Genomic DNA, 24,499 nt, shown 5'->3' on the forward strand with positions numbered 1-24,499 from the left:
TATCCATTAGTTGATCCGATTGACAGCATTACACAAAAGGTTATTGAAGGCTCGCCATGAAACTTAGTATGAAGATGGATAAAATGAGAAGGAAGAAGGAACAGGAAGAGGAACTGAGGAGGAAATTGTACTTTTGACGACAGCAAGGGGTGAGAACGCGTCCTTGTCAGCGGACGTCATAAATGAGGCCAAACAAGCGTCTTTTCTTGTTTTTTTTTAATTTTCCTGTGCATCTGTGCTTTTTATTGCAGCGATACATCTGCATGATGATATATACACACACAGATACACGCTCACACACGCACTAAAAATCGTCAATGGTGGAAACGAAACGAGAACAATCACTGAACAAATGACATGAGAAAAAAAACACACAAAAAAAACACCAACTATGTAAACCTGAATTCACACACACACACACACACACATACACTCACACACACACTGATACACAAGCATGCTCACATTCAAACCAGCACACACTCGTGTACACTCTTACACACACTGGACACATGCAGTTTAATTCCCCCCCACACGAGTTGAGATAAGTAGTAAAGGTTTTACATGGATGTTAAAAGTGCAGAGTTCTGTTTTTTTTAACACTGATGAAGCCATACTTAAACTATCTAGCTGAACTGAACTGTACTGCACAAAACACAGACAGACAGGCCAACAAAGGAACATTCACTTTTCCTATGACACGTCTCCCATCAATAGACTCTTACGGATATAGTACCAAATAGACCGATCGATAATTCTCATGATATACTGCTTTCTTTCTATATATACTATTTACAGAACATGAAGTTACATACTGTATATTTAAAGGGTTAACATTGTACACACTGAACAGCTCGTTTCTTTACAGCCACTACGTTTTCACTAGAAAGGCTCGCGTGTCCGGGATAGTGAGGATACGCTTCACGCTAACGATAACTATACTCAGCAGGAACGAGAGATATGCAACAAATACAACAAATACTACAGCAAATAACAAACTTCGTGGGTTTTTTTTGGGCTATTTTTTTACACACGATGCACAAACACTTTTTACAGCCATACATTATATTGCAATTTGTTAACAGATTAGTAACAGTACGACCTCCAGCGGTTTGGGGATGACATTTGATATTTTCCTACAGAGAGGAGGTGTGTGTTCCTCTCTTTGACCGAGGTGTGTGTTTAGACAGGCAGACGGGTGGATGGGTCACTGGGTCCTCTTCTTCCTAATGTTTTAATCCTGTGGATGGCTTGTTGATGGTCAGACAGCCTCAGCATCCCTCCAGGCCTTCTACTCATAGAAGCTACGGTCGCTAGAAGAAGATAGAAAAGAAAACGAACTTTAGAACCTTTATTTGTACAACCTAATTTAGACTGAACGGTTTGACGTCACAACTCTCTGCCTTTCTTCAGTTTCCATCCAGACTTTACTAAATATAACTTACTGACGTCATATATATTATATTACCTGTTCTAACGTCGTACAAAAATATTATAATTTATCTGCAACATCTATTACAAGTGGCAAATGCTCAAAATTGTGCACAATTGAAAAAAGAGCAGTATTTTTCTGCAGTGGACCAATTTGTGGATGGAAGCAGAGAGAGCGCCGGCTGAGCCCACTTGACTTTTAACAAGAGAGAGCTTGTCTCAGCAGAAATAGTCTGTATCCTCTCTACGTAACGGAGACTTATTAACGGAGCTCCTCCTGAAGTCTGGGCCGAGCCTGAGCGCTGTGGTGAAAATAGAAAGAATCTAAAACTCACTAGAACCACAGCCTCGCTTTACTCTTGTGAAAGGAGAATAAAGAGTAGAGGTTCACAACGCTTGCATGGAATTTGGAATAACATGTTAGATAAATTATCAGCAAAATATATAACAGAATGTTAGGTGTAGGCAGGCAAGAAAGACAAAAAAATCTCATAAAAGGAAGGTGAAGATGGAGTCGTGAGATCACAAACCCGATTCCACAAAAGTTAGGAATTCACTAATAAAAGACAATGTGACGATTAATGAATCCTTTTTAGGAATTATATGAAAGAGGAAAATGTCTATTTTATGGCAGCGATGTTCTATAATAAATAAGTGTATTTAAGTTAAATTTATTTAAAAATCTTTTTTTTTTTTTGTAATTCACATCTTCTTTAATGACCCACCTTTTGTTCGGAATCGGGTTTGTTCTGAACATAAAAGTAAAATCAGTGGCTGAAAATCGATCGTATGAGTTTGCATTTTCAAATCAATATCGTTATTCTACAGCAGCCCAGAATGGACCATTCAGATTTTAGCTCAAGAAACGACCTTATCGAGTTTTTATCTATTAGGGAGGGTTAGACGAGGGTGACACGCCGCTATAAGCTACAAACTAGCACGCGCTAAACCTTTGCTAAAACATTCTTTTCACAAATTCTACTTCCTCCTCTGTTGTAGGTCTTACCAGGGGGGGGGGACCGACTGCTTACATTCGGATTTGATCTCCTTCATTCAACCTGGTGATTAAAATAAAGCAGTTATAAGAGTGTTAGACCCTAACTACACTGTTAGAATAATGGGAATCCGCTCTGTGTATGAGTGTGTGTGTGTGTGTGTGTGTGTCCAGTGTGGAAAACAAACACATTGATTTTCAAAAATCAATACGTTTTCTTTTGACGTTTCTGGGTCATTGTAGCTCATGGGATTATCAACATACTGAAACATGGAAGGAAAGAAAATGGGAAGAGTGGAAAAGCAAACATGACAAAAAAAAATAATGGAGGTAAAGTGGATGGAGGCTGTCAGCACGCGGTAACGCCGGACGTGATTGGCTGTACTCACGCCCCCTCGTCTCTGAGAAGAGACAGGAACTTGGTGACTCTGTAATCTTGATCCATCTGAGCAGTAAAAGACAACAGAGATCGATCAGTTTATCGACCGCGAGAACAAAAAGAAGTCGTTACGGCCGCCCCTGAGTCTCCTGTACCTGCAGCGACATCTCGATGAGTACCAGCAGCTTCTTGATGCCGATCCAGACTCGCTTCCCTTTGAGCTGCTGCGAGATTTTGGCTCGTTCTTTATCCGTGAAGCTCCCCAGCAGCTGAAACGGAGGCGAAGACACGTTTCAACGCCAAATAAAGTGGAAACAGTTTCTGTCCATCTCCACCTTCCCACTCAATGGAGGCACTCGGTGCGTTAACGTCACTGCTCTCCTCATGAAATACAGTTGGAGGCTCAAAGTCGTGTGCATGAACCATGAACGTACGCTCATGAGGGTGGGGGATGGAAACGTTTATTCTACTGGGTGTCCTTATGGGAGAGTGGAGAGCATCTTTAGCTTCAAGCATCAGTGAAGAGACGACTTTGTGTGACTGTGTGTGTGTGTGTGTGTGTGTGTGTGTGTGTGTGTGTGTGTGTGTGTGTGTGTCAGCCTGCTGATACCTCTAATGCGTCAACCAGCTGCTCTCCGGTGGAGATGTTGGGGATGTGGATGGTGGTGCTGAAAGCGTCCAACATCTCCATCTCCTGCAGGACATCCTTCCTGCTGGTGGTACCGATGATGAGCAGCTTTCGACCCTGCAGAGGAAGAAATTCACGGTTTTGACCTTTGTAAAGTACCCCCGAGGCGCTGGGACCTCTAAGGCACATGTGTCAAACTAAAAAGGCCCGGGGGCCAAGTGTGGCCCGCATAATTTGATGTGGCTTGCGAGAGCACAAAAGGTCAGATTGTCTGAAAATAAAATCGTCAAAAGTGTGCTTTGAGCAAAACTACATTTCCCACAATGCAGTAATTAACATTTAAATAACGTTTTGAACAAAGTTAATGTCCTAACTTGTGTTTGGTGTGTTGTTGTTTTTTTCATTGGATAGTTTGATCCTTGATTGATGGAATTTTGGTGGGTTTAATAACCCTACAAATGAAAAGGATTTACAGTATTTTCCGCACTATGAGGTGCACCTTTAAAATAAAATACTGTATGTTATAATCAGAGAAACAACATATTTTTTCTGTGTAACTGTAATGTTTGTAACTTGAATTAGTAATAAATTAAGAGTTATTTAGCACTAAGGATTATTATTTAACATTTATTTTATGTTACATTTACTTACATTTATTAGTTACTTCTGGGGCTTTCAGGACAGCCGTTATGCTGATGTGTGAGTTTGACACCTCTTATCTATGGTATCAACCGATACAACTGCTTTAATCCAGTCAGGTCTTTAATAAAAAACACTACCACACACACACTGGTTGCATGGATCTTCATTTAAATGCACTGTGTGATTCAACCAGTTCAGCATAGTTTGTGGTGCTATGGAGTATTAGACAGAGAAGATCCAACGGATCACTGTGGTGTTTTTATTTTACACAACCGAGTACAACCGTTTGCGGTATAGTTTTCAAATACCTGCCAGTATTGACACTGATAATAAGTGACAAACTAAAGAATTCCACTTCTTTTGCAGACTTGTCAAAAAAGTCATGTTGAGATTCTCAGGAACCTAATATTTACAAACTAAATTCTAAAATGCAGACATATGCAGGATTCCATCTCAATCTAATTCGGAGTAGATGCAATGAGCAGTGCATTACATTCAAATATCCCTCACTGTAAATAACTTCAGAAAGAAAATATAAACAGGAAGTAAATTTTTGATGGCAAAAAGTCATTAATTATTAAGAATATTGTAAAATCATGTTTCTGTGATGTTCTTGTAAATCAGATGCTCCTTATAATCCAGCACTTTATACGTATCTGAAAAAAAAGTTTTAAAAATAGACCATTCATTGAAGGTTGCACCTTATAGTGCAGAAAATACTGTAATCATGTCAGGATGGAGGAAGACCAACTTTTTCCCATGACAAGGCTGCTGTGTTGTTATTAGTCCTATGATCCTATGACAGTGGTGCTATTCATACAGTATTTAAACCATTTTTGCCTGAATTGAGCCTCCATTTGTTGGTACAGACGCTGTAGATCTGTAACCGGGAGCTTCGCTCCTCTGTAACGCCGTCACCTTTCACTACTAACAGGAGCATAAAGCCTCAGACCACACTGAGCAGAGCTCCCCCTGCAGCGCACACACGTTCATGCAGCAGTTTTTGCTGAATCAGCCCCGGACCTGGGAATAGAATCTAATTTGTAAAATGAGTTCCTCCTTAGAATATTTCTCTGCCTTCTTACAGCCAGTTGTCACACAATGTAAATGGATAAACAGATGACCTCTGACCTTAGGTGGAGGTTTCTTCAGCAGAACCAGCAGAGCCTGTAGCACCAGGTTGGAGAACCGAGGCCCGATGGGGACGTAGTCCAGCAGACGCTCGATGTCATCCACCACCACGCAGCTGAGCTGCGACTTGTAAGCGTCGTCAAAGACCTGATTAACAGGAGTGGGGGTAGGGGGGGGGCGGATGGAGGAGAGGACGGTCAGACACGTGTTCCATTGTAAGCCGACACACCATGAGGGTTAAAACACATCGTGACCCGTTTTCTTTTCGTTACCTTCTTGATGGCCTGGCACTTGGAGATCTCTGAGTGTCCAATCATCTTGTCTGGAGAGCAGATCTTAATGAAGGGGAACTGTGAGTCCTCTGCAATCTTAGCAGCCAGCGCTGTCTTTCCACTGTGGGGTGGACCTGGGGGTGTGTTCAGAGGTGTTTATTTAATATTAGTTGTTTATATTCATTTAATATGTGTAAAGTGGATTCAAATCTAGTGTGTGCACTGGAGCCCAGTTCATTCCAAAACCAATGAACAGGTTTTGTGATAAAGAAATAGTAATAAACTAAATTATATTCTTCAAAGCTGCAGGAACTGAGTGACTAGACTAACTTTCTAACTGGTGGGCCACACAGAGTTCTAAAGTTTGACAGGTGGGCCAGCTGGGGAGCAGATGGAGGGAGTGTTTATTTGTACTATTGCAAATGAAATTATATAAGAGGTTTGGGGGCTTTAACGGGCCGCAAAGCATACATTATCCTTTGTATATATTATTTTACAAATGCATTTGTCATAAAATTAATTATACTGTTTAACAAGTGTGGTTGGCCAGATTACGGGCCGTAGTTTCCCAATGCCTGGCCTAGTAAATGCTAATAAATACAATATAAAAAGATAACTAAGACAATACCCCCAGTTAATAACCCCTTACCCTCCAGTAACACAGCCACCAGCGGGGTGCGATCACTGTTCTTGGTCTGCTGCACCAGCAGCTCCCCGTCGTCCAGGACATGAGTGACTGGGTCGCCCCACTTAATGATGCCATTCATGATGTAGCTGGCGTAATCCTCCTGGTTTGTACCGAAGGCCTGGGTGAGAACGGGAAGAAGCGTTACTGTCTTTGTTTCCATTGGATGCTGCAAAGGTGGGACCCGCAGAGGAGTCGTACCGGTTTGATGTCGTTGTCCAGGGATCCCATGAAGTCGTCTCTGGTGACCTGCAGCTTCTCTGCCCGCTCCATGTCCACCTCTACTGTGGAAGTAGCCTGGAAATAAGGAAATAACATGGAACAACATAATCAGGTTTGTGAGGCACTTCACTGCTTTTTCACGTCGGATTTGTACCAAAGTACTAAATACAAAAGAAATGTAATCTGGTATTTATCCTTTGAAACTGACTCTGCAATTTAATTTAAGTAAAAAGTTATTTTTATGTACAAGCTTCCTGTGTTGTCACTGCATGTCGTAACTACTGCATATCTGATAGATGCCTTCCCTTAACAGGCCTGTACTACTAAAGGTTATGTTCTTTTCCATATTTATGACAAAAGATAATTTGGAGCAGCTTCAGTGTTTTACTGCCTACATGTCAACACATTATCAGAACAGAACAACGCTAACGGGACACTCTGAGCCAGTTCCTCTTTACTGATGAGGGCTGAGAGATGTGGGTGAAAATTACAGAAGTAATTAAAGTACTACATGTACTGAAATGATTTGAAAAAAAAAAAAAAAAAAAAAGGTTTTAAATAATTAAAAATCAAATTAAAAAAAAGTTGCACCATGTTTCTGCGTGACAAACAACAAAATTAAAGGTGAAGGGGTTTTTTTTTTTTTCACACTGCTCTACGTAGACCTCTGGCTTAGAACCACAAATACATTTCTACTATGTTTTACTATAAATAAAAACGGCCATGTCATAAAACAGCTGCTCGTAGAACTGGACTGGACGTTAATGTTAAACATACCACATAAGTTGGCTGACATACTTGTTAACATTGAATGTTTTAAACATCATTAAATGGTGTAGAGACAACCGTTTGCTAGTTTTGATGGTTTGATCATTTGGATCCCAACACATCTGTATCTGTGACATGTGATAGAATGGAAAACATTTTCAGTGTAAAACTATTCTTCTTCTACATGCAGACTTTCTACAATAAAAAACGCAGAGTGACCTTGATGTGGCGGTTCATGGCGGTGGACTGGGCGGCCCTGACCAGCCCCTCCAGCTCCGCGCCGCTATAGTTCTTCGTCTCGGACGCCAGTTCCTTGATGTTGACGTCTGCAGCGAGTAGGTTGAAGCTTCGCATCTTGTTGGTGTGGATGGTCAGGATCTGGACGCGGCCCTTCTCATCAGGCAGACCTGGAGGTTAGACGGCGAGGGAAGAGGAACCGGAGTGAACGCTTGGACGTTTAGAAGAAAGTCAAGTGTCACACACACACATTATTCACCCCGTAACAGCGATCAAACACACTTGATGTCACTGAAGCACAAGAAAGGACCAAAAGTCACATTATCTGCTGCTATTATGACAATAAAGAAGCCAGTGTGTTCAAAACAGCATTCATGTACATTTGTATTTAACACAACACACCCACTGCTTGAACTTATAGAAATAAGAAATGGGAATTTTCTGTTGTGGAAAAATAACGCCTTCCTTCAGAATTACTTAAAATGATATTGAAAACTTTCAACAAACTTCCAGGAGGCTTCATCCTTACTAAAAGGCCCCATTTCACCAAAAATGACATCACGATGAGAGAGAAAAAAAAAGGACCCTAAGTTTAAAAGAGGAATGTTTTTAAAGGAAGAAAACAGGAAGCCGAACACTCACTGATTTCCATCTTGACCTCAAACCTTCCAGGCCTCATGAGGGCATCGTCTATCAGGTCAGGTCTGTTGGTCATACCTGAGGTAGAGGAGGAAACAAGGCAGGAAGACCGTCAGAGAGCCAGTTCATAAAATAACAGGACAATTAGAAAGACAAAAGAGCCAATGGGGAACTCTTAGATATAATGATATCTGTTATTTGTAAGGGTTTTTTTAGAAAAACCTTCCATGATTGAGCCCCAACAACATGTTACACCTGAGAGCGTACTGCAGTGGATATCATCAGATGTTACACAAGGATGTAAAATGTCGATTCCGTTTTCCACCAACAGGTTAATGGTGTTCCTGTTTTGAAAAATAGATGATGGGCTTTTATGGGGGGGTTTTTTCTTTTCAAATTGATACTCTTAAAAATAAGCATCTAAGTATAAAGTAGGACATGTTAATGGTATAAATGTAGACAAAGACAAAGAAAACAAAAAAAACCCAGAGCATCCACAGCACAGCAACAAAAGCTGCTGGGTAGATTCTGTAATATCTGACATTTACTGCTGGGATGGCTTCTTTTTTTTTTTTTTTTTCCATTCTAATGGCTGCTTCAGCAACACAGGATTTCAATCACCGCGGATCATAAAACCTTAAGATGAAATAAGTCCCACGGCAACAATCTGGAGCCTGTTCTACAAAACGACTTGTGGAAGACAAGAGGAAGCAGCACAGAGCAGGATTGAGTATCAAGACGTGGCTTTGTTCTTCAATCAGTTTCAGTTTCGTGTATCACGAAGCTGGGGTTGGGGGGGCGGGGGGGGTTAACGGACTGTGACGCTACTGACCGATAACCAGGATGTTGTTGAGCTGCTCCACCCCGTCGATCTTAGACAGGAGCTGGTTGACCACGGTGTCGTGTACGCCGGTGCTGCTGGCGCCTGTGCCTCTTTGCTTGCAGATGGCATCCAGCTCATCAAAGATGATGATATGTAAGCCGCTGTTGGCACCGAGCTGGAGAAAGGTGGAGTTAAGAGCGTTCAGTCTTTGTTTCTCGGGTGTGGAGAAGCAGATGGAGCTTTCCTCACCCTCTTCTGCTCCTCCTCTGCGTCGGCGAACAGTTTGCGGATGTTGGCCTCAGACTCTCCGACGTACTTGTTGAGAATCTCTGGGCCGTTGACGACCTTTGGCTCGCGAGCGTTTAGCATTTTGCCGATCTGCCTGGCCATCAGGGTTTTACCACAACCGGGAGGTCCAAACAGCAAGATGCCCTTCACGTGCTTACACCCTGGAACGAAGAGGGGAAGTTGAAAAAAAAAAAAAAAAGGAGATAGAGGAGAAGAACCAACAAAACGAAGGAGTAGGAGGGAGGAAATGTGTAATAAAATATATGAAGGAGCGAGGAAGGAAGCCGATGGGTGGTGGCAGGGGATGGGGGAAGGGTTTTAGAGGAGAAGAGACGTACACGTGATGTAAAATAAGTTGACGGCTCAAAGCCGGAGGGAGAGGAAACCAAGTTAATAAAATGAATCATAAAAATAATGAATAGACTGTATGTTGTTGTCTGTGTGTGCATCTGTGTGTGTGTGTGCGCGTGTGTGTGTTTCTGGGACTACCCATGTTTCCTTTCTTTGTATTACTGTATATTACATTTTTATACCTTAGGGATACACAGTAAAGTAAATTACTAGCAGGGTCAGGTTATCAGAACAAATGTTTGATCAGTGATTTTTTTTTTTTTTTTTTTTTTTTACAATGATCCTACACATACATGTCAGTAACATCCCATAAAAATGAAATGAGAGTGGAGCAATAAAAAAAATAAAAAAAAGACCAAGCACAATATTGTTCCTTTTTTGAAAAATGAAAGCAGAAATTAAAAGAAAAAAAGAAAAGAAAAGATTTTTTCCTTCTCACCCATCTGCTCCACAATGTCAGGAGGGAAGACTCGGGAAGCAAAGGCTCTGCGGAAAATGTCAGAGAATTCTCTGTCCAGACCTCCGATTCCCATCTTCTCAAAGTTCCAGTCAGGGTTGATGATTGTCTGCCGTGCCTCCTTGGTCTTGGCCTTACCTGTAAAAATATAATATATAATTTGTTCAACCAAATGTCACAGAAAAAATGCATGAGAATGCAGGGAGATGTCTTTGCAAAGGTTAGGAAATTAAGCTGATGTTTTTCTATATTTCAGCGCAGATCAATAAAGGCATAAAAATCTTAAAATAAAAGCTGTTTCTTTGTTTTTTTGTTTTTTTTTTCCTGAGAAGACGGTTGTGTTATGATGTGATTTGCACACAACTAAGAAGTCAAAGTACGTGTTGTTACTGCCATCCTGTGGAGGATCGACATAAACGGTGCATTTTTTTTTTTTTTGTGTAAAGTACATTCGTCAGCTTTTGTGTGGAGAGAATAAAGGATCATACCAACGAGTGTGAGGGACGAACTCTCGGCCTTCTCAAAAATCACCTGGCTGTTGCCAACCATCAGGCCGCAGTCGATCTGTCAGAGAATGAAGGTTTGAATGAAGTGTTACCAGATTTGTCTTAATGCTTTTAAAATTGATATTACATTTCATGAATATTTATATTTCTATCCAAAGTCAGTTAAGTCAATCCGCTGGGTTTTTAGAAAGTTTTCTTGAAGACGTTTCACCTCTCATCTAAGAGGCTTCTGAAGAAGTAATGAGGTAATCAATAATTTACTGACGTTTCTATCTGTTTGTTGGAGTGTTGTAGGTTATATACAAATATTTATCTTTGATTATTTTTCTGTTTAAACAATGGAATTAAACCATTCCTTATGCATTTTTACATTTGCATGTGCATCTGAGCTGCATTTCCTTTCAGCGCTGAATGTATTTTGTCCTGATGGGACACCGTATTATAAGTACATGAATACATAAGAAAATGCTAATAATACTAAGCAGTAGTATTATTAGTTGGGGTGTGTGTCACTCATTAGCTTTACAGGAGCACACTGGTAGATGGAAGAACTCATATGAGGATGTTCCAAAGCAGATTAATTATTGAGGAGAATCCATTTAGCGGAGTAAAGACATGGAATACATTTTCATTATATATCACTGGAATCCCTCCATCAGCTCGATTCATAATGAGAAATGTCTTGAGTGCACCAGATATGCCTCAGGTATCTGGACCGCAACATTTCTGGAAAGCTACTCCATTTCAAACTGATTACTAGTAATTAGTTATTAATTAGAATTTAATTATGGATGATATTCCGGTTTATAATTGTCTAAAAAATGTAGGGCTTTCAAACTGGATGAAACAGAGCAGAAGTAAAACAAAACTACAGATCAACAGCATTTGAAATCAAAGTGTGATGACTGACTCACGCAAAGAAATCACATCCTGAATGATCAGAAGCAAAAAAACAAGCAGCCAAGTGAAAAGCTGTGAAAAAGAAGACGCCCGCCGAAAAACCTGCAATTCTTCATTCGGCTACTTAAAGCAGACCTTCAGATTGAAATGCTCAGCTTAACAGTGAATTTAAACGCAACCTGATGCATGAAGAACTTTGATCCCTACATTTAAACCACATCAGCTTTCACATTCTATGGTCAGATGATGTTCAGACACCTGTCACCAGTCAGGCTTCATTTGACCTCAATGTGTAAAAATTCAGTATCTAAACCTAATTATATGGAATCAAGATTTCAAGTATCAGCATGTTACTGAGAATAACTGAACTCTGACTGGTAATAAGTCTTGTTTGAGATATCGGTACCATCATTCTCTTTAGAACTGGTTTAATAATGTGTAAAATACAACAGAAATAAACACAAAACACTATTTGTCTGAGTCCGTTCAGGTACCTTCTGTTTCTTTCCAGAGGCTGGTTCTCCTTTCAGAATGCTGGCGTCCATGGCCTCGATGTCCTTCACCACCAAACCAAACAGCTTATCGCAGAAACTAAACACCAACTGAGAGAAGCAGAAACGGGACGTTATAGAACTGAAGCAGAGCGGATGTGTTTCAGCCGAGTCTGTGGATTCGTCTGTGTGACGACGGACCTGCTGGGTGACGGAGAAGGCCTGGTTGTTGAACTGTTGGATGAACTCAGCAGCCATCTTGTCTGAGTCGTAGGGAGAGGAGTCAGTACTCTTCTTCTGCAGGAAGTCGATTTCGATTGTCATGGCACCGATGCATTGCTTGGACTTGTCAAAGTTGTAGTTGGATACTGAGGGACAGAGAGGGAGAGGATCAACTGGCTTTTCTGGCTTTGATTGACAGAACGTATCAGCTGGTCAGTGTAACGTGTTCACTAGATAGTCACCAGGTGTTCACCGAGTTCACTGCCTAAAGTAGTTACCTATAGTTACCTAACTAACATTAGCAGCACGTAAAAGCTCTTATATAAAGCTATACAGTAGTGACAAACTATTTATTTTATTTTTTCACGGTAATTTCAACGTTTATGACCCTCCCTATGCTGATATTAAACCACCTTCTATCTCTATTACCTTTTCCCACACTCTGATAGACTGTTTAAAGCACTTTTATGTCTCACGGAAGTCCGAGACTCACAGAAGGCGGCGCACTTACGGATGCCATCAGCCAATAGAATACGCATACGGTATCACGTGACTGCCTACTAAAAATAAGTGATGTTGTGGAACCGCGCATGTTGACACGCAAATGCACGAAGGATTACTGCATATATTTATTTTTTAAAAGAAAAAATTATATATAAATTTTGTTTTTGAGACGTTATATGTATATATATATATAAATTTTGATTTGAAATGAAAAAAGAATATATAAGTGTATATATATATATATGTACTGTATGTATATATATATATATGTGTGTGTGTATATATATATGTACACATATTGTATATGTATGTGTATATGTATATGTGTGTGTATATATATATGTATATATATTTATATATATATATATATATGTATGTGTGTATATATATATGTATATATATAGAGAGATAGATAGATAGATAGATAGATAGATAGATAGATAGATAGATAGATAGATAGATAGATAGATAGATAGATAGATAGATAGATAGATAGATAGATAGATAGATAGATAGATAGATAGATAGATAGATAAATGTACATATATAAAGACATATATATATAGAACTTAATTCAGTGTGTAAGGGGGGTGTATCTGAGCAAAAAGTTCCTGTCAATCAACAGTTATTAATAATAATCAAATAAATAGTCATTAATAGTAATCAAATAAAGAGTGTCATACCTTCTACCTCCTGACCAATGGAAAGACCGGCCCATTTCCTCTACAAGAGAGAAGTTAGACATAAATAACAAATAACATCAAATCTGCCAGAACTGATTAATGTGTGTGCGTGTGCATGTATGTGTGTATGTGAGTGTGTATGTGTGTGTGTGTGTGTGTGTGTGTGTGTGTTTGTGTGTGTGTGTGTGTGTGTGTGTGTGCGTGTGTGTGTGTGAGTACCTGTGGCAGGCTGAAAGCGATGCTTCCTGCTGCCACGGTGTGGTGGGTCTTGACCGTGAACACATACTTGTGGTTGGGCGTGGTCTTCACGGTCACGTGTCTGCAGACAGAGACGCTGATGTCATCATTTCATTTACGTCTGACACAACGACCCTCATTAATATAACGACCGCATTTCATTAAACACCGCTGATGTATGTGAGCGGCGTTTCATTAACTCCATCTGATCTGGCCTGTTTCTGTCCGATGTGACAAACAGTCAGACGGTGAGACGCTGAGCCTGAAGCCTCAGAAGCTCATTGATGACTTGATGATCAGCAGGAGTTGACATATTGTAAAATTAAAAAAAAAAGGGAATTATCCACAACATAATAAAACGCTTCGTAAAGGGAGGGAATCGCAATTTTGTCGTGTTTATTCCCCTCCTTTCACATTACACACAGTTATTTGTAATTGCTAATTAGAATATTGGGACGTGTAAATTTGATTTGTCAGTTCGAATACACCGCCAAGCCACCATAACCCGTTTTCATTGAGTCATTATTGACAAGTGGTGATTGGTTGTCCAGTGGTTACTAGGATACTGGAACCAAAGACTTAATCATGTCTAAGATTCGTGTTCCCTTGTAGGTGATGCGTTTTTAAAGCCTCCAGAATGTCCAGGATGTGCTGCACAGACCAGCGTTGGATCAGAATCAATGCTGAATTTGAAAAATATTATTCCTCTTGTCTTGATTCAGAAGAAAATGATGTCATCTATAACAGCAGCGCTACTGCATATTGCACTCAATGACAATGACAAACTTGTAGTTGCCATGGCAGCGTAGCTTTAGGAAATACTCGTTCAGCTTGAAAGGTTACTGTGAAGCGTGTCCAGGACTTCACAGTTATTTCCTACCACAACACTGTGTTTCATGCTCCAGTGACCCCCGTCTTCACACACGCAGCTCAGTCACATTGTGTCTGTGGCGTTTTGCTGCTTCGACCCAGAACGTGTGCGAACGCAACGACATCTCAGGTGTCTGAATTCCCATCATGATGCAGAGCGCAAAACCAACCGGACAGACTTTTATTTCACCGTGACTGGAAAAAAAACACCCTGACGAGACAAAAACGGTGCACACCCTGTACTAGAAAACTGCATTATTGGCTTCAGAGGTTCAGGATTGTTATATATGCATTAAAAAAAACTTCTGGTAGGATTTGACACCTAGAGAACACGCAAACTCTGCAAAGAAAGACATTGAACCCAGAAACTTCTGGGTGTGAGGCGATGGTGCTACCTACTGCACCACCATGTTGCTCAGTGTCTACTCATGAAAGGGTTAAAAATTATTTTGACAGTGTGATGGTTGCTATAAGTAGTTTTGACTTGTACTGGTGCTTATGGCACCAAAAAAACCAATATTTATCCTAACATGACGTGCCTTTATATCGTAGTCTTTAATTACAGTATTTTCTGCACTATAAGGCGCACTGGACTATAAGGCGCACCTTCAATGAAAGGTCTATTTTAAAACTGTTTTCATTTATAAGGCGCACTGGATTATAAGGTGCACTAGATAATAAAATACATCTGATTATAAGGCGCGCCTTCAATGGATGGCCTATTTTAAAATGTCTTTCATATATAAGGCGCACTGGATTATAAGGCGCACTGTCAGTTTTTGAGAAAATTCAAGGCTTTTGGGTGCGCAGTATAGTGTGGAAAGTACTGTATCATTACTTGACTATCCAGATAAATAGTCAAGCTAATCATTTCACAAGTTAGTCGTCACATGACTCCATGATGAACAGGCAGTAATGGCTACTCACTGTCCAGACTGCAGATCCTTCTCGTTCACCACGGCACAATTAGTCAGCGACAGCTCATCTGTCGGGCATCGCGCCGCTTGCATGGTCTGCAGAGAGAACGAGGGATCAGGAGGAGAGAAGAGGAATGTTTAAAGACACTGAGCAAGGATGAATATTTCAGGAGCAGAATGTCTCCTTTATGTTTTTTAGCCTTTGTCTGATTCTAAACATGAATCTTCCGCAGTTCAGCTGACAGAAGTGTTCTTTTTGTCTGTTTGAGATCCACATCCTTCAGGATGAGGTTTGATTCTGGCTTCAGACCCATAGCGACACCTACTCTTTACACTCAACAATTTGTAGTTGAACAAATCCTTGAGTTGGATAAACGATTAAAGTCACAGTCAATTTGGAGCAAAATTTGTTCCATTCATCAAGCTTTTAAAATTGCGACCCAGAATGAATGGAGCTGAGCTTCTCTCAAGTGCAAAAACCCTTGATGCTCTGACTGTCAATGAGATTCTTTTCTACTCCACTGAAGGCTGTATCTGGTGTAAAACTGGTTCAGGTTGTCTGAACCAGGTCGTCTGCTGATCCCTGAAAATGTGAACAGGCTGAAATATGTAATATATAACAACCAGCTGTGGAGACTGAATGTCAAATATGCTGAAAGCATCGAGCTTTTCTGTTTGACCTGAAGTCTTAGAGACACTCCTGTGGACGATTTCCTATCTTCCAGAGTCATTCCAAACTGCATAAATCCTCCAGTCTTAGCACTGTGCGTTGGTGATTCGTATAAGCGTATAATATATTGATAAAAATGCAAACTGTAAGCAGTCACTTGCAAGATTTTTTGAAAACTGAATTTAAAAATCAAACTATATTATTTTTGTTGTTTGTCAATTTAAAAGTGACTCTCTCCGTTCCTCTACCCATTTTGGTCCCCTTTCCGCTCCCCATCAACAACCACTCTTCACAGATTGTCCAACATCATTCAACAGCATCAACAGGTCCATCAGCCGCCACCACCACCATCACCAATTGAACCAGGAATCCACTAACACAAATGTTTGCATGTGATTGTCAATTAAAAAAAAAAAACCCAAGTGGAGGATTTCTAGGGTCCATTAGGGTTGGCGTTGTGTTTGTAATTGCACTACAATACTCAGGTTCTGAAACAATAGTCTCCTTTATGTAGATTAGGGCTGTTGTTGTATTTTGTTTTTCTCTCATCTTTGATAGTATGTACTGTATATTTTTTGGTTCTTAGCTTTATGCTTATGGGGTTTCAGAGAAATGCAATTTCAGTTCTTGGTATGTGTATCCATGTAGCAGAACTGAAAATAAAGCTGACATTAAATTTTGATGACTTCACTCCTCTAATAGTTGAGTACCAACATCCTGTTGTCATCAATCAAGACCACCAGGTTTCTCCCCAATCTTTATGGAGTGTACCCTGCTTTTATTCAGTCTCTGGAACAAATGCATCCTGATCATCAAAGATGAAAGGTAAATATTGAACATTATTCTGTACTGCATTCACTTGATGTATCGTATTTCTTCCCGATATTTAAGCTGTAGATCTATAGGATGACTCTGGCCAACAAGCAAAGGAGAAAATTTTCGACATGAGTCTATTCATAGGGCTATGAGGCCTTTGGTGTGTTACAGGATGGACTTTTCCATATTTATTGATTTGATGTCAGCATAAAAAAGAGGGGCACACCAGGAATCATTTCTTTACATCAGAAAAACACTGCAAAGTAGAACGATGGTGAATCAGGAAGCATCTGCAGCCTGATGAAGAGGAGGAGGAGGTTCAGGGGAAATGGAAACATCTTCAGGCTGAAGGAAGAGGGGGTCACTGAGTGAGGTGTTTAATGTCAAAGAGGGAGAACAATCGATGCCAGCAACCTCTCCGCTTCAAAGCGGGGTGTGATCTGGATGAAGGTCCATGAGCTCCATGATGCTCAGAGGAAGCAGACGATGACTGGAATATCAATGAAGGACTATGGAGGGAACACCAACATTGCAAACGGAGGAAGAATCAGCCACGGGCTCAAACCAAAGGCACATTCCAATGCACATCACTGCAGCCTGAGCGCATGAAGTAACCATGGTAACTGCATTAAGCAATCAGGCAGAGGCTGACGATAAATTAGGCTTTACTGCTTGCATATTTATCTGGGTCTTGACTGACAGTGCCCCTGAGAGGCAGCAGAGCTTCCTCCACCTCCGATTGTTTGAAGCCATTTCCTCCCTCACTATGGAAAATTTCAGTTTCCACATCTTTTTTTTTTTCCCTGTTTGATCAGTGCAGCGACTCAACCGAGGTGCTTCAGTGAAAGTGAACAAAGTAACAGCAGGCTGGTGTAGACTGGAGAATACAATACCCAGATTTAGCTGAAGAAAACTGTATTTAAGTTATCTAAGGCAAATCACACCAACAAAATGAGATAGACTTCAGGTTGTAACCATGGAAACAAAAAAACCGACAGATGCCTGAAGTTCGTAAATGGAAGAAGAAAAAGAACAGAAAGAAAGGTGATGCCATCAGAGAAGCATCGGAACCAGCAGACCCAGAAACTCCCCGCCTCTGGGATGTCGACAACAGGAAGATTATCTCTTGAAAAACAAAATAACCTTATTTTTTTTAAAAACACATCAATTGTAATATTTAGTGTGAACTTTTTGTCACTTCAGCATATCGTTCCATACTGAGTGTTCAGAGGTGCTTGTAGCCCACCTCTCACCAGCTATGTTACTTTATACTTCTAGTGTAGTATATGTCCCATGGTATGTCCTGTGTTGTCAGTGGATTTTTTTCTTGGATGTTTATTTATCCAGTATTTATTATTTGCATTTTTGTCTAAGAAGTGGATATTCATATTTTTCCCTTGACTAATAAAGTATATATCTATCAAGTTGATTAAATACAATTAAAAAGAAGAAAATCCTATTTTGACAGATCATGGGTTTGTGCTCAGGTACAATAGAACTTTAGTGCAGAGAGTGCATCAGATATTCAAAGTTATTGCTCTGCTACAGTTCATGGAGATCCCAGGATGTTTAGCATCTAAATCCTGACATGTTCACCCGCCAATGGCTGATGCCTGTCTGTAGATGTTTGACAGGGAGCTGAAACAGTGTGTTGCTTCATAAACAGCAGCACAGAACCAAAAATCCAACTCAGCCTTCCAGCTCTGCAGCCGATAAAAGCCACGCCCTCTGCAGCAGCTGGACATCAGCATCTCTTCGGATCTTCTGCCAAAATAGGGTGTAGATGCAGTTATTTTTAGCCACCATTGACTGAGCTGAGTCTATACGGTAGAAACAAGAGCTTTTTAACGTGCTAAATTACAAACATAGATCACAGAAAAAAATCAAGTGATTAACCAGCGTTCGCTTCAGCGACATCCCAAATGCCGGCTAAGTTTATATCAATAGTTGATCATTCATATAAATGATCATTAATATAATTCATCAGGATTCTTTTCCGTAAGTGCAAACAGACACTAATTGTTGTACTATTTCACATTGTCTCCTTTTGACAGCCATTAGAAATAATTATACAGCATTTGTAGCTGAGATAAGGGCCCAACTAGACAACAGTCTCAAAGCAGCTCCTCGGAGCGTCACTTGTTGTTCTAAGGAGTCATTAGCAATAAGACAGAGAGATAATGATCATCCTGAGGAGGAAACTTTAGTATTTAGAAAAATGAGAGCGGAGCTAGAGAGGAACGCTGCAGTGCTGGCATCCTGCCCACATCACCCCATCCCTGGAGCCGGCAGTCTGGTCGGTCCAGACAGAGGTGAGACAGCAGTGTCACCAAAAAAAAAAAAAACTTCAAGGGTCGTTGAAACATAAACACAAAGTCATTCACTTCAATGGGATCACAATCGTAGCTTTTTCTGACTGGTGACTGATGGGTATTTGATTCCAGTGTCATAAACAGTCTCACAGCAGGACTGTAACACAACAACGAAATGAATACTCATTTCACTTCCATGATATGGGTCCCTAGAATAACAATGAGGTGTTTTGGTCATCCTTGCTGACATCTAAATGAAAAACAGAACAAAAACAATTCACATTAAAAGCTTTTCTAAATCTTTGTCTGAATTTCACGTCCACGGTACAGATTTTTTTTAAAAATCAACAAACGACAGGGAGAAAACAAAATCCAGCTCAGACATAGACCGAGTCATTTCTGTGAGGATGTTACAAGAACCCAGGAACACGAGCAAACACAGACGGGTTGCCAGTGACTGCAGTCTGTTTTTTTCTTCTCCACAATGTACCAGGTTTTGTTGCTTTGGGGCTGTGAAATAATAGGACTCGTGCATAATGAGATCAGTGAGTTGAGTCTATCTTTAAAGTCTGTGTAATCCTAAAAGGGAAACACCTTTGGGGATTTTGTTGTTCCGCAAATAACAAATATACAACTACACCAGCAAACAACAGAGGTTAATAATAGGTAAGCTGAAAAAAAAGCAAACCTTAATACTGACACGTCATTCCTTTTTAATAACCTCCTCATGTATTGAGAAAGTGACAGCGGGTATTAAGACGACTGGTTGAATTGTATTGATTTGTAGTCAGGTCCCCAAATATCACCAAACTGAAGCTGCAGTCAGAACATATGAAAGGTCAGGACGCCTTCATCATGATGAGCTGCATGTCAGCAGGACACAAATATGAATTCCCCTAGAATTTCTTTTGAGACCTGGGGGGACCATCAGAAATATTCAAACAGATGAGGCTCAGATCAGACGGTGCAGCGTCACATCTCATCACGGTTCATTTAAAACCAACAGAATCTGATCTCTTCAAAATATCCTTATCTGGTGAGGCTTCGATCCCGAAGGAAAACACAATTTAAACTAGAACCAAGGCATTCGCAGACTTCATCATCCCGTGACACACCTGAATTTTACCCTGATCTACTTGCATAGGTCAAACATCAAAGCTAGTGCTCTGACCTACTGTCACTGATCAAAGCACTAGTTTTGATCTATGGCCTTACTCACACTGGCCTTCTCCCTTGTCTTTCTATCTGACTGTACAAAAGTTGAAATTTGACCTTGACCTAGTTTTCTCAAGGTCAAGTTCATCATCTCATTTTAATCCCCTTTGCCACTCGGATAATGTGCCTTTTGTTTCATCTTTCTATCAGCAACGGTTGCGGAGATATTTGGTGGACTAACTAACGGATGAACGGACGGACGAACACACGAATATTGAAAATTACATCACCGCTTTGAGGCAGGATGTAATAAGGGCACGTATTTTCTCTGTGTAATCATCAGATATCAAAGCTGTAATGTTAAATTTAACACCGTTGTTGGGGCCAATCATTCTGTGTGATCATGACCTCAAAGTCCAATTAACTTTCTACCGTGACACAGGGTCTTCATTAGCAGTTTGCCATCTCAGCTTCTGCTGCAGTCGTTGCCAACAGGTTTCAGCAGGCCTCACACCCACAGAATAATTTATTGTCCTCTGTTTCAGTTGGAATTAATACTTTTGGGTGTCCAGAAAAGCGCTATATAAATCTAATCTATTATTATTATTATTATTATTATTATTATTATTAATGAAATTACCGGTTCGTGGTGCCAGATTATTTGACGTGTCAAGAAATCCTGAGATAGGGTGGCTCAATCTAAAAATATGAAAATTGTATTATTAAAAACTGCTGCATAGCTTTAAACAAAATAATTACAGTATTTTCTGCACTATAAGGCACACTGGACTATAAGGCACACCCTCAATAAATTGTCTGTTTTTTTAAAATTTATTTCAGATATAAGGCGCACCGGATTATAGGGCGCACACAATAAAAAATAAATAACATTTATTTGATAAACTGCAACGGCTGTAGTTGCGCAATTCATCCACTAGATAGAGCGGCGCTGCTCAGGCAGTCTTGATTACGTGCATGACTTCCTGACTACCTTTGAATGGCCTCTATTGTTATGTCAATATTGTCAATAAGCCATTCTGAGCCTCATCAAGGAAACCTGATCACTTGATCACTTTGCCATCTTAGAAAGAAGTCAACACGCATATTAAAAAACCTGACATTAAAAACTGGTTAAATTCATTACGAGTGCAGTCAGTGCGAACAAAGCGGATTATTTCCTGATCTGAAGTTTGAAGGAGATATTTAAGCTCCAACGTTCGTCTTCGTTTATTAATTAAATATTGTTTCGATCGATCGGTAGTTAGTGCAGCACACCCATTGGCACCTTTGTCTAGCAGTGACTCTGCTCTTGAAAATTTCAGAAAAGGCTGTAAATTTAGCTTTGAAGGTCTTTGTTTCACCTTTATGCCAGTTTCTCCGTGTGTTTCCACAGACTAATAGAATGGACCGTCACTAGATACCAGCAAAATGGCATTTTTAAGACCAATTCAGTTTAAAGTGGGTTATTTCCGACGCCAAATAGTTAGGAAATACTGAGATCAGTCAGTCAGTCAAACTTTATTAATAGAATTGTTGAAAGTTCCTTATGTTTCTCTACGTAATCACCGGTGCTCCTACAGTCTGCTCTACCATCTGAGAGCAGCTCAGTCAGAGCCGGGACTTCGGTGACGCCCCTTGACTACCGTTGTTAGGGGGCGTGGGCCCGAGTGACTTGTGAGAGTGCGCCTCTGGTGGCGGAGTGCGGCATGACTGGCGGCCAGACTGCCGGCTTTTCTTCAGCGATCATGTTTTTAACCAATATTAATATGAATATTAATCCATATATAAGATGCACCGGATTATAAAGCGCACTACGGGTTTATGAGAAAATTTTAGGCTTTTAGGTGCGCCTTATAGTGCGGAAAATACGGTAGTCTCATGTCTAAAGTCCAGACTGATCTACAATGAAACTGCACCTGAATCAAAATGACAGGCTATGGCTACACAATCTTACTAGCGCTATGACGGGTGGGGTTCATCTATGGATGCTAATGACTTTGTAATACCAGAGAGTAACTTCAGATTTCAGCAGAATCTATGTTTTATTACTGGTTCCTCTTGAGGTGCTAGCCGACTAACTAGTTCAGCAAGCAGGGATGTAGCCATAGCCAGCTAACATGCTAACAGACTAGCAAATATGGTTTATGTGACGTGGAGAACGGTAGCTCATTTCAAGAATTTTCAGGTGTGTATCCAAACAAATGTCAAACAAGGCAGTCAGAGACTGCGACATCGTGAGACTTACCCTGACCTACTCTCAGGGTAGGTCAGGGTACCCTGAATGTAGTATCTGACAAGTGCATAGACTAATGCATATGGAGAAGGCCAGTGTGAGTAAGACCATAGATCAAAGCTAATGCATAGGTAGATCAAAGCACTAGCTTTGATCTATGGTCTTACTCACAATGGCCTTCTCCCTTGTTTCTTTCTTATCCGGTTCCTGAGTGTACAAAAGTTGAAATGTTACATTGGCATACTTTCCTCAAGTTCAGTATCTCATTTTCATCCCCTTTGCTGCCCGAGATGCTTTTTGTTTCATCTTTCTATCTGCAACGGTTGCGAAAATATTTGGTGGACAAATAAATGGACAACCAGACGAACACTGACAATTATAATACATCACCGCGTTGATGTGGGGTATAAAAATAATCAGAGTAGGCAGTCAGAGAGGAAGGACAGGACGGGACTGAGATGGAGGAATCAGAGCAGCAGGGTGAGGATGAGGAGTAAAGATGAGGCAGATGAAGATGATGAGGCCAGATTCACTCACATGTGGGTAGACCATCAGGATGGAGTCTAGTGAGGCTGAGCAAATAAATATGTTTGTGAGGATTCATGTTTGTATTTGCTGTTTGTGGTTTTGTGTATGTGCTTTATTTGTAATTCTTTTTTCCTTCACCTGGAAAGCCTTATCGGTGTCAGCTTCAGGTTTAACCCATGTTAGAGACGACACAGTGAGAGATGAGAGAAACCATAGTGACATCATCAAAGTGACTATGTTGGGAATGTGAACCTTTAATGTAATGTGATTCACTTATTGTGATTTGACATTTTATGATATCAATGAATGAATGGACTCTGGGAACCTCTAGAACTTGGAGGTGCTGTGAGTCCCACCTATGGGCTTCTGGCTGAGTTCCTGTTGTCTGACTTTATTAGATGGTTTCCACACAGGACGTCACCAGTGGTGGGCCAGAATCAAACTTTGCTCAGAGCGCTCATGTTAACATCAGCTGTCTTACATCGATTCCCTGTTTGATGTCTTTTTTGGTTTTGCTCTGCTTTGCTTGAGGGCAGCTCGTTGTTCCCTCTGACATCTCTTTAAACACCTAAACGCCTTCAGAGAACCATCCTGGGAGTAGAAACGGATGGAAACACGTCATGATTGAATTTCTAACGGCTTCTCACACGTGAATGCTCCATCGTGCTGGCATCATCATAATAAACAACACGGCTCCGGGGGTTCACAAACCACATTAGGAAGCCTTATTAGATGACTCATCTTCAATATTTCAGCATTACAAGATAAGATTCAAATTATTTTCATACATGCGTCATGTATATGTATATTACAAAAGCCTTTCAGCTCAGCTTCTCATGAAGAGCATCAGTTTATCTTGTAAACTCACTAATTATCATGTAGGATGTCACACAGTTGCTTTTAACAAAAACCAGCCTGTAAAAACAGCCACACTATGATATCATCAGTTCCCCCCACAGCGATGGAGAGAAGCTTTAACCGTCTCTTTATTTGATCTTCTGTTTAGCCTGCTGACGGGAGAATCTCCCTTTCAGCTGCTGGTTTATGTCCTCATTTTATTGTTTTATGGTACTTCTCTTTCTAGTTTTTCTCTCTCTGCTGTTTGATTTGCTGAAGCTCCTCAGATGTCCGTTGGGATCAGTCGCTGTCTTGCTACGAAACAATATCATTTCGCTGATCTTCATCCGTCTCCACTAAGGAGGTCAAGTTTCCACCAAAGTTTGTTGGTTTGCAGGATCACTCAAGAACTACTACTCCGATTTCCATACATGTTTCGAAGGAAAGACACGTCTTAGTCCAGAATAGACCCCATCAATATTTAGTGATGATGGATTTTGGTTTCACTTTCTTCAATTTTGTTTCTTGATTTGGTTTTTTATCTTTACTTGAAGGTCCTCCTCTTTTACTTTTCTGTGGCTCTGCTCCTCTCTGATTGTTTACTCCTGTGTCTCATTGTCTTCTATTTCATCCTGTGTTAACAATCTGTGTGTTTGTGTTTCTGTCAGTCT

At 40.5% G+C, this 24,499-nt stretch overlaps 1 protein-coding gene across 2 annotated transcripts in view; it reads right to left on the reverse strand.

Moving 5' to 3' along the window:
* Positions 1 to 275: 275 nt before the first annotated feature.
* LOC137609590 (vesicle-fusing ATPase) overlaps positions 276 to 24,499 on the reverse strand; it is a 36,220-nt gene continuing 11,996 nt past the window's right edge. The window contains exons 2-21 of one of the 2 annotated variants that reach the window (XM_068336707.1): positions 15,288 to 15,373; positions 13,473 to 13,572; positions 13,254 to 13,293; positions 12,046 to 12,212; positions 11,848 to 11,955; positions 10,436 to 10,511; positions 9,930 to 10,085; positions 9,101 to 9,300; positions 8,861 to 9,026; positions 8,032 to 8,106; positions 7,372 to 7,559; positions 6,364 to 6,459; positions 6,127 to 6,283; positions 5,478 to 5,611; positions 5,206 to 5,352; positions 3,415 to 3,549; positions 2,960 to 3,073; positions 2,815 to 2,870; positions 2,438 to 2,489; positions 276 to 1,313 (exon numbers count right to left, since the gene is read on the reverse strand). In XM_068336707.1, the coding sequence (XP_068192808.1) occupies positions 2,459 to 2,489; positions 2,815 to 2,870; positions 2,960 to 3,073; positions 3,415 to 3,549; positions 5,206 to 5,352; positions 5,478 to 5,611; positions 6,127 to 6,283; positions 6,364 to 6,459; positions 7,372 to 7,559; positions 8,032 to 8,106; positions 8,861 to 9,026; positions 9,101 to 9,300; positions 9,930 to 10,085; positions 10,436 to 10,511; positions 11,848 to 11,955; positions 12,046 to 12,212; positions 13,254 to 13,293; positions 13,473 to 13,572; positions 15,288 to 15,373 (2,232 nt within the window). In that variant the 3' untranslated portion in view covers positions 276 to 1,313; positions 2,438 to 2,458. The remainder of the gene's footprint in view (positions 1,314 to 2,437; positions 2,490 to 2,814; positions 2,871 to 2,959; positions 3,074 to 3,414; positions 3,550 to 5,205; positions 5,353 to 5,477; positions 5,612 to 6,126; positions 6,284 to 6,363; positions 6,460 to 7,371; positions 7,560 to 8,031; positions 8,107 to 8,860; positions 9,027 to 9,100; positions 9,301 to 9,929; positions 10,086 to 10,435; positions 10,512 to 11,847; positions 11,956 to 12,045; positions 12,213 to 13,253; positions 13,294 to 13,472; positions 13,573 to 15,287; positions 15,374 to 24,499) is intronic. The other variant, XM_068336708.1, reaches the window with a different exon arrangement.

This window comes from Antennarius striatus, chromosome 16 (assembly GCF_040054535.1).
Source record: "Antennarius striatus isolate MH-2024 chromosome 16, ASM4005453v1, whole genome shotgun sequence".
NCBI classification, from domain to species: domain Eukaryota; kingdom Metazoa; phylum Chordata; class Actinopteri; order Lophiiformes; family Antennariidae; genus Antennarius; species Antennarius striatus.